This window comes from Anthonomus grandis, chromosome 4 (genome assembly GCF_022605725.1).
Source record: "Anthonomus grandis grandis chromosome 4, icAntGran1.3, whole genome shotgun sequence".
Classification (NCBI taxonomy): Eukaryota; Metazoa; Arthropoda; class Insecta; order Coleoptera; family Curculionidae; genus Anthonomus; species Anthonomus grandis.
Window position 1 is genome coordinate 7434869 of NC_065549.1, and position 11017 is coordinate 7445885.

General features: G+C 33.0%; 1 protein-coding gene across 3 annotated transcripts in view; it reads left to right on the forward strand.

Annotated features, from left to right (window-relative positions):
* The window catches only part of LOC126735767 (ubiquitin carboxyl-terminal hydrolase CYLD), a 35971-nt gene extending 24996 nt beyond the window's left edge, over positions 1 to 10975 (forward strand). For all 3 annotated transcript variants that reach the window (XM_050439863.1, XM_050439864.1, XM_050439865.1), the window contains exons 9-14: positions 287 to 499; positions 562 to 781; positions 4575 to 4782; positions 5556 to 5686; positions 5759 to 5840; positions 9777 to 10975. In XM_050439863.1, coding sequence (XP_050295820.1) covers positions 287 to 499; positions 562 to 781; positions 4575 to 4782; positions 5556 to 5686; positions 5759 to 5840; positions 9777 to 9891 — 969 coding nt within the window. In that variant the 3' untranslated portion in view covers positions 9892 to 10975. The remainder of the gene's footprint in view (positions 1 to 286; positions 500 to 561; positions 782 to 4574; positions 4783 to 5555; positions 5687 to 5758; positions 5841 to 9776) is intronic.
* The last annotated feature ends 42 nt before the right edge of the window (positions 10976 to 11017 follow it).

Consider the following 11017-nt stretch of genomic DNA (forward strand, 5'->3'; position numbering starts at 1 on the left):
AATGTCAATGGACTAGTATTTATTACAAAAATTCAGTTTTTTTTATTCAGTCAAAAGTATTAAGCCAAAGAGAGACAATCAAAACCTATCATAACTTATAGTTAATTCTGTCAAAGGCTTTGGGAGCAGTCAATACAAATAGAATCTACTTGGTGTTTCCTCTCTAAGGCTTTAAGCATGTCAGTTTAATACAAAACAAGATTACCTGTTGTTACTTTGCCCTTACAAAAATTTTATTACATTCGAACTTTATTATCAGGAAAATTTAATTTAATTCTGTTCATAGGTCCAAAGGGTGCTCCGAGAAGAAATCGTAAACCCTTTAAGGAAAAACTTGTTTGTTAGTGCCGATAACGTTATGAAGTTAAGAAGACTGCTCGACCGGTTAAGTTCAGTGTCCGGCCTCACGAGTGAGGAAAAAGACCCGGAGGAATTCCTTAATTCTTTACTCGCTCAAATCCTGAAGGCCGAGCCTTTTTTGAAGCTTAGTTCCGGACAAGTAAGCCCTCTCCATAAACCACCAACTCCAATGAAAATTTTAATATTATTCACTTCTTTTAGACCGCATTCCATTATCAACTTTTCGTGGAAAAGGACGCCGAGTTAACTTTGCCTACGGTACAGCAGCTCTTCGAGCAGAGTTTCCTCACGAGCGATATTAAACTGAAGGAGGTGCCCTCGTGTCTCATAGTGCAAATGCCGCGGTTCGGTAAAAATTACAAAATGTATCCGAGAATTTTACCGTCGCAATTGCTGGACGTCACAGATGTGATTGAGGGATGTAAGTAAATATTTTTCATATACAGGGTGTCCCCTTTCGAATGGTCAAAAATGCTAGAGTACATACAGGAGCCATAAAGAAGTAGTTTTGAGATAGGGCCTCGATGGTCGGAAGAGCATCGTGTCCAAAATACAGGGTGTTGAAATTTTTAAAAAAAGTCGATTTTTTTCCCTTTGTATTAAAAACGCTTATTTGAATGAAACTTTTTGAGGAATTGCGGGATATTTGACCTGTCCAGGGACGGAGTTGCAGCACATGTATGTTAATTTTCTTATAAAAAAAAAGCTCAGCCATTGTTTCAAAAAAATTAAATCCATGCAATGAGATCCTTCAAAACTGTTTTGTCACAACGAAAATTTTAATATTACAATAAAAAAATTAAAAACAACTTAAAAAGAACAATTTAAGCAACAAAACAATAAAAAATAATTTAAACAATAAACAATTCAAACCAAATGCTCAAAGTGTCCACCATGCATTTCCACGCATCTGTTGATCCAAGATGTACGCGAGCAAAGACCCCTCGATCGTTTTTTAGAAAGTCCGCAGCCACCACAACTCTGGCAACTAGGTCTTCTCTGCTGATTACGTAGTGATTGGTGGTGCTGATTGGTGTTGCGTAGATAAGCTGTTCCATGGCGTCCCAGACAAAAAAGTCTTGAGGTGTCAGATGGCCAAGGGACTGGACCGCCTCTACCAATCCACCTGTTCCTCTCTGATCTCTAATATTCTGTGTAACATTAATTTGCAATTGGGTATTATATCTTCTGCAAAAATTGACTTCCGATCCGATCTTAAAAAAGTGACTCCCATACCGTAAAAATACGATAGTAGGTATGCACCGACACTAAACATAACAAAAACATCTACACACTTTGTTGTTATTATTATTATTTATTTTATGGAGAAATTCCATGAAAAACTGCCTAAAATTTTCGGGAAATAAAAAAAACTAATAAAATAAAGAACTTTAGTAGGAATTTAATTTTTTTGCACCAAAACGGTGTGTCGGACCGCAAAAATGCAAGGGCTGTGTTTTGTCAGAAATAAACAAAATATTCAGAAAAAATTTTTTTTTTCAAAAAAACAATGGCGTACCTGTTTTTTTAATAAAAAATTTAACATGCATGTGCTGCAAGTCTGTCCCTGGACAAGTCAAATTACTTGCAAATCCTCAAAAAGTTGCCTCATCAGCTATCATTTAAAACCTAAAAATTCATTTAAAAACCCCCAGTATTTTGGAAACGAGGCACTTCCCACCTTCGATGTCCTATCTCACTCAAACTACTTTTTTATGGTTCTTGTATATACTGAAGCATTTTTGACTATTTGAAGGGGGACACCCTATATTTAACCAAATTGTATCCTATGCCGATTCTAGAAATTTAATTCCGCCCTGTCAGTCCGGGTTTAGAAAGAACTTTTCTCGTCTAGTCTGGTCAACCTGGTAAATGACGTAAGATTTAACCAAGAATAGAAAGAATTGCCTGTCTTTGTTTCTTGGTCTTCAGCAAATCATTTGACACTTTGTGTCACAAAATGTTGTCAGCCAAATTGCACTATTACGGTTTTTCTGAAGATGCTTTTTTTAAAATCATATTTAGTTGAACGCACTCAATGTGTTCTTTTTAATAATGGACCGAACAAAATCAAATTCAGACACTTACCAGTGACCACTGGGGTCCCACAAGGGTCTATATTAAGACCACTGTTATTTTTATTTGTATGTGCCGATATAGAAAAAACGGTAGTTAGTTCTAAAGTGCTACAATTTGCAGATGACTCGCAACTATATATCTCGTTTAATTATAATCAAATAGAAAATTTTCAAGATAGGTTGAATGTAGATCTTAATAATATTAATGTTCATGCACAAGGTAACAACTTAATTGTAGGAAGTCATGTATGTTTGTGTTTGGAGAAAATAAAAATCAAATATTAGTGATAGTCTTAACATAAAAATTGATAATAGACGGGTACCTGTCGTCAAGGAAGCAAAGAATTTAGGTATTTTCTTTGACACTTGGCTTATGTTTGAAGCACATGGTCTGGCACATCATAGATTATAGAAGTTATCTCATTTAAAGAAACATTTACCTTCTAAAACAAAATATTATTTATGCAACACGCTAGTTTTATCGCTATTTGATTATGGTGACGTTATTTATGAAGGTTCTATAAATAATAAAACTTCCATAACATACCATACCGACAACATAACACCCTATTTAAATGATAATTCTATATTATGCATGGCCAAACGACGTAAATTTCATTTATATATAGTTTTAAAACCCAAATACCACTTTATTTGTATCTACTATTTATATCCAAAGATCATCCTTATCAAACTCGCCATGTTGAGGACTATTTAATACCTCAACATCGTTAAAGAAATTTTCAAAAGTCGTTCAGTTTTATTGCAACAAAAATGTGGAACAATATTTCCAACGAAGCAAAATCTTTATCACTATGGAAATTCTCAGAATATATTAAACATAAGCTGTTACAAGAATAAATTACTGACTGACGATAAATACATAAATATGTTTACATAACTATATGCATAAAGGTTAAAGAATACAAATGGCGAAGTTTAGCCTTAGGCTACTCTTACACTCAACCATTCCTATTCTAAACAAACGGAAACGTTTACATAATTCACAATGATAGAAGTATTCTACTAAGTATTTTGCAAATTAAGCAAATAAGTTCTAAACTCAGACCTAAGAACTCTTGAACTGATATTTATAAAATAGGGATCCAAGGCATTTTATAAAGGTACCGCATTATAGGTAAAATATCTTTGAAACAGTGATGTATGATGTTGCCGCATAGTAAGATGATTTCCATAACGAAGCTCACGGTTATGAATGGATGTTCCAAAAACTAACTTTCCTCTCAAATACATAGGCATATTTGACATTAACAACCTTATTAGAAAAGTAGCATAATGATGTCTTACCACATCCGATATATTTAACCACTTTAATTCTTTAAATTCTGCTGAAAGATGTTCATATCTCCTCAGACCAAATATGAAGCGACAACGGTTATTTTGTATAACTTGCAGTCGATTTTTTGTGACTAAATCACTACACTATATTACAATAATAAAAAATTGGCAAAACTAGAGTTTTTTCCTAATCTTAAAGTCTAAAATAAATCTTTTAGCATAAAGAACTTTCATTTTCACATAACTTTTTTGAACTAACCTCCTCACATGATCCCTGAACCTTAAGTCAGTATCAATAATAAGCTCTATTATTATAATAGCCCTGATTATTATTTAAACTTTGCTTAATTTAAAAAAATTAAGTGGCTAGATGGTGCGCAATATTAGTATTTGTGTATTTCAATTTAAGATAATAGTTAATGTTATGCCTTTGAGGCTTGGCCTTGTTTGTTCAAGTGCTTGGCCGAGATTTTGACCTCATATTATTATTATCATTAGGATTCAATTAGTATTTAATTTGGGCTGCTCTACATAACTATGTAGTTTCTACAGAGTTATGAATCGGTTCTTTTATAATCGCAGAGTTGTCCTTTATTTGTCACATTTAATTAAAATCGATACTTTAAGATATATAATGTCTACAAATTGTGATTAATAAAAATGTATTTGATTTGATTTAATATATATACCGGTTTGACCAACGAAGGTCTTGGGTGCGGATCTTGCTAAATTTGCCAGGTGTGTATATTTGCAATAAATTCAATAATAAATGAATGAGAGCGTGTTTTGTGTGAGGAGATTTGTTATATTATTTTAGGTGATTTGTTAATGTTTTAGCTCCTCGACAATGTATCGTTTGTGGCAAATTAGCCGGTTGGGAATGTAAGGAATGCTTCGCGGAATGTTCGTCCACCGCAGGCCTAGAGAGCACCGCCTTTTGTATAAATTGCCTCAGGACGGCCCACAAACACGAGAGAAGACAAAGGCATAAACCTCGGGAGTTGGCCGTTAATGAAGAGTTTTTAGAGGTTCAAGAACAATACAGGTAATAATTGTATTAAAATCGGAAGAAGATTAAGAAATGCGGTCTAGGAGTAGAAAGTATAGGACACTTTAAAATTAAATCATATTGTATATTTATTAGTTTGGTGGACACATTTTCTTATATTATATTATTTCTTATTCTCTCGTGGACATTAATAGGTTAAATGTCGATGTTGGGCATACTTGAGTCTTTTTGATGTTCATGCGCCAGTAAGAATTAAAAACTTCCTGGCTTATTCAAATATCTTCGTAACAGAGCTTTATCTAAATATAAAATAAACAAGAGTTTGCAGTACTGGGATTCTTATAGACAACTTAGAAATCTTGTTACCATTTTCATCCGGGAGGAAAAGAAGGTACCTAACTTAATAACCGTGTACGCATTAATAATCCAAAGAATAGCTGGAAACTTTTTTTGCAGGAACTTAATGTATATTCAAAAAGCTCTACTTTTGTCCCGGAAAGATTGGGCAGTGCGCATCATATAAATCAATACTTTGTTTATACAGTGCGTCCCAAAAGTTTTATGTTTAAATTTATTTAAAATTAAGCGATGGGTTTTTTGCAGACAGTCAGGTTCAGATCCGTCGATTTTTATTTCAAGTTGCTCTTTGTTGTACGTGAAGTTTGTATATACAGGGTTGTTTCATATGAAAGCACCTTTTTTATTTCATTTACACCACAAATAAAAAATAGGAAACGAATAGAAAAATTAAAAGCTGTACTTCTGATTTAATCCTTTTCTAATATTATCGATTTTCCTTATCCTTTTAGGCCGTCACGACTATTTATGGAACTTTTTGCTGTGATTTGTATAGAAACTTCCCACTACGTGGCCTTCGTTAAGTGCGGGGTCGGTCACGAGGCACCTTGGTGCTTCTTCGACTCGATGGCCGACAGAAAAGGTGCGTTTTTACGATTTTTAAAGTGGATAACTCCACTTTAACCGATCAACTAATTAAAATAATTGTTTGAAGGTGAGCGAGATGGGTACAATATTCCTGAAATGGTCGCGTGTCCTGACGTGTCGCAGTGGTTATCGGATGAATCTGCATGCAGGTAAGATGATTTTTATTCAATTCTATTCTTTATATTAAAGTGTTTTTTTTTTCCCAAATTGTTTATTTCCTTTTAACACTATTAACTGCTATGTCTAAAACTTGATTGCTATAAATGAATACTCTATAAGATAAAAAATCGATGGTTAATGTATTCCCTAGAAGAATACAATGACGTTCTAACTTTAAAACTTACAAATGTTTAAAGAATTACAAGCAATCGTTTTCTGTTTCTTGTCACTTAATTGTCATTGTACTGTGATTTTTTACTGACCTATAACTGACTAATATATAGAGGGGAATTTAAAAAAATGATAGAACAAGTTTCTATTTAGAAATCGTTGACTTATTTAGAACGTTAATGGTTAGCTCTAAATTCTAAACTCTAAAAAAAAAATCAAAAGTATCATCGATATTATAAGTCCTAAAGCATGTTTAAAAGCGACTTTATAAATAGTTAAGAAAAATACCCGAGTACTGCGAAAGTACACCCTAGAAGTTAAAAAATCGATGGTTACTGTACTACCAAAAAGAATAGATTGACCTAAACTTATATAAATATTTTAAGAATTACAAGCATTCGTGGTCTATTTTTTAGAATGGCCATGGTTCACTTAATTGTCATTAGTTTATATTTCGTCGACCCACTAATATATAGAGAAAATTACTAATTTAAAAAGAATTTTTATTATTAAGATATACCATTGGGATTATATATATAACCATTTATATAACCACTCCATAAATATTTGAGAAAATTCAATTGATTACTGTGAAAGCACACTGTAAATATTGAACAATCGATTATTCATACCAGATCCAATATGCTCCTCAACCTACTAACCTTAAAACTTCTTAAAAAAATGTTTTAGCAATCATAGGCAGTCGTTGTCCGTCTATTCTCATAACGTCGAAACTTCTTTAAAATATAATATACAAAACCAAAATCACACAAGTTGATTACACGTGTTTCTCCCTGTATCAGGGCATCATCAGATCTAAAAGTGAGGTAAAAAATCACAAACCTACCTCCCAATAAAAATACGCTACTTTAAGGGTTAAAGCTGTCTAAAAAACTGACATTCTTTAAAAATATTGCAAAAAACAAACAGTACAGTTTAAAAACAAATACATAATAGAATAAGATTAGGTGATTATAGTCATGAATTGCAAAAATTAAATTAAGTTTAAAAAATAAATAAACCAAGGGTTTGTCGATGTGAGATACAAATTATCCTACATCATACATTCTAATAATAATAATTAGTTATTCATTTACTTATTTTGGTTACATTTTCCTCCAATTAGCAACTATTTTTAAGAATTCATCTCTTTCAATTTTATTCAAAACAAAAAACGAATACACTATATATACACCTCATTAATAGTAAAGATTCGAAATCAGGGTTTTACTCAATAAGTTGTGAATATTGCGATTCTATTTACATAGGACAAAAAAATCTCTACATGAGTTCAGTACACATGTCTTATGCTATGTTATAATAAAACTAATATAAGGGATCCAAATCTGCCTTTGCACATTATTTGCTGTCCTTCCAACATTCCACCAATATACCGGATAATGTTAAAGTATTACATGAGTGCCCCAAGGGTATTAAGTTTGATTTATTAGAGAAAATGGAAATTACTAAAGCTAAGAAAAGCCTGCAATCAGGCTTGGGTTAATTAAATTTTTAATTTTGAGCCAAATTTTATTTTCAACGACCTAAATTTATCTTCTTATACTACGAGACGGAAATAATTGTCAGTCACTCCTTGTTAACATTAGGGCCGCCAAGACGTTTTAGGGGACAAGATGATTTATTATTGACTGGACACAACCTATTATTTTTTAAATTTGTCATTCGCTATCTGAGCTTTCATAAGAATTTAAAGAAGAATTGTCAGTATCACTATCACTGTTTGCGGAACCAGGAGTTATAATAAGTGGTTCAACTACAACTTCAACTTGAATATCCAAATCCCACATTTTTTGTTCTTCCTTGATCACATGTCCGATGCACTTTTGCCAATTAGTTGCTGTTACGCCACCAATAGCTTTGTTTAATAAAACTTTTACGTCATTCAATTTAAACGTTTTATTTTTACTAGCAACTTCACCTTTTATTTGTGCCCATATAAGTTCTAGGGTTTAGTTCACAATGGTACGGCGGTAAACGCAATATTGTAACACCACGTTCTCGTGCCATTTCATCAACAAGATATTTAATGTACTGCTTTTTGTGGATACGAACAATATCGAGCAATTGTACCTTGAGCATATCTTCGTCGAATCGTATGTCCCCTTTTGATTTTAACCATGTCTCTTATGTTGGTATTTTTTCCACTCGCCGACTATGATAAGGCGCATTATCTATGACGATAAGTGAACCGGGGTCTACTCGCACCAATACCGACGAAAACCACTTTTCAAAAACCTCTGCGTTCATATCTTCGTGGTAGTCACCCGTTTTCTTCGATTCAAAAACGTTCAGACTACCTTCCAGAAATCCAGAATCACTACCTATATGTGTAATAATTAGGCGACGGCCCTTGCCAGAAGGAGCTTTCAAACCCGTGGAAAGCCCATCCAAAAAGGCTTGCCGCGAATTTGTGACATTTAAGTCCTGCCATACTTTTGCACGGGTGTGTCCTCCATTCAGCCATATTTCATCGGTGTAATAAATTTTTCTTCCTTCGCGCCGATGTTCACGAATTTCTTTTAAATATTTCCTTCGCCACAATACGATTTCATTTTTTCTATTAAAAAAACTTTTGCGGTTCCTTTTTAAATATCGAAAATTCAACTCATGCAATGTTCGCTTTAAATCACCAAAAGATATTTTGGGTAACGAATTATCAGCAGTAAGTTCTGTCTTAATTTTCTTTATTGTTGGTATCTCGTTCCTAAAGAAAAAACTGTGCACTTTCCGGCGAATGGCATATTTTACGTAATCATCTAGCACAATCTTTTTTCTGCCTCTTGTCTCCACTTGCTTTTCTTCTTTAGCTTTAAGACATCTAAAAACTGTCCTGGCACTTAATTTTGTTAAATTCCCGCATAATTCTGCCGCGTTCTCAACAGACAAATCTGGATTTCTAGCACGAACACTTTCATATACAGTTTTCACTAACTAATTTTCGTTCACCAGAAGTCAAATATTTCTTTTTTGCTTTTTTAGCAGGCGGAACTTGAAAATATTTTACTTAAAATACCTATTTATTACAAATTACTCAAAATATTTATTAGAATAAACCCCCAAACGCGTCTATGGAATGAAAGAGCAACAAATGCAGGTATGTTGGCTAGGCGATGCCATTCTGCTAAAATTAAAGGCTGGTCGGATTGCTGCTCCATTTACCGCGATTATAGATTTACCGCGAGAGAAAAAGACAAGTAATAAACTTGGCACCGGCGCGCCGCGCAAAGTTTTACTAAGTACAACGTTCGACCAGATCAGCGGTCACACCATTAGAGTAAGTGACATTTTGCAAGCTATCAATAGATTTTGTATAGTGGGAATTAAACATTATTTTTAGCCACTCTAGTTGTGTTGCTTGTTGGTCGTTTGTGATGTCACTGACAAAATATTTCCGTCTCGTAGTATAGTTGATATTTACGACTTGGTCGATGTAGCCTAAAGGATGCGATACTGGATAGTTGACAATAGTTGTCCTTGGGTTGTATTTCATCGACGTATTAATTTATAGAGAGAAATTTCAAAAAATGTATAAAACGATAGTTTATTGTTTAGGTCCTAGAAGGTATTCTAAAACTACCCTGTAAATATTTTAGAAAAAAACCCTTTACTACAAAAAAAAAACAATATTTACTGTACCGAGAATCCTTCCAAGTGAAATATCCTGTATATTATTAACAGTTAAACATCGATACTCATTTCCAGGGGTATATTTTTATTAATTTTTTTTTCTTAAGGCAACTTCATGAAGATTTCCCGGTGGACAGACATCTACCGGAGCACGCGCGACGTTTACTCTGCGACGCATACATCTGCATGTACCAAAGTTCCGACGTTATGATGTACAGATAAATTTGTTTATTTATTAATTAATAGAGCAATTGTAGAGGTAGCAAGGGAAGGCTTATGCCCTAAAGGTGTGTTTTCTTCAATTCAGCAATAAAGTTAACTTAAGCCGCGAGGTACACACCTTTAGTTATAACTTTATGTGATATAAATGAGCATAAGCCTTGAACGCGAGTGATTCTCGTTTTAATCTTGTTAGTTTATAAGTTTAGTTGTGCGAATTTGTACAGGGTATCCTATTCAATAACAGAAAGAGACAAACAATATTTTAAACAAATTCTATAACGTTTTATTTGCCTAAAGAGCTTTAGATCTGTTGAGGAAAAGAGAATAATTTTACTTGGACGCCCTGTAACTCACGGACGTCATATTGTGATTTTCTTTGTATATAATGAGGTAATTTATGAGATTTATTGTTTTAGACTGATATTTTTTTCATATTCACTGGGGTAAGTTTTAGGGTGCTTAAGTGTGACCAAAGTACGTTTTGAAAGTGCGTTTTTATTTTTCATCTCCTTATGAAGTATTTTCAATTTTAAACCTCTTGAACTATGTAGAGTTTGTGTTTAAATTTAAAATACTTGTGCCCACGTCTGAGCGTTATTAATCTTCCATTTTGGTATGATGAATACAAATGGTCTGAATAAAATTGCTTCACTTAGCCTGACTTTTTCTGCCTTATTAGATATTACAAGGATGTAAAACTAGATTATTAATTTGTTACTTAAAAGCTTTATAGAAGTAATATTATTACTTATTATATCTATTAAACTGTTGTAGGAATAACAGTACTCGAGTTGTCATTAGGGTTCTAAATTTATATGATGCCGTTAAGTTTTTATAATGTATAAACCGCTTTATTTGTTGTATTGTTTTATATCTGGAACATGAATAAGGTGTCTAAGCCTTATACGCAACGATTATCATCACGTTTATTCTATTTTGTGTTTTAAAAGGCTTTATTTGTAAATACTTTAATTTACTAATTCTTACAGAGTTATAAATATATTATGTATTATTAGAAAACGTTAATAAGTATTAAAAAGTTTATAAATTACGACGAAATAATAATTTAAAACAACTTCCACTATCCAAAAGTGTTTCATTTAGTATTCCCTCTTAAATGTCTTCT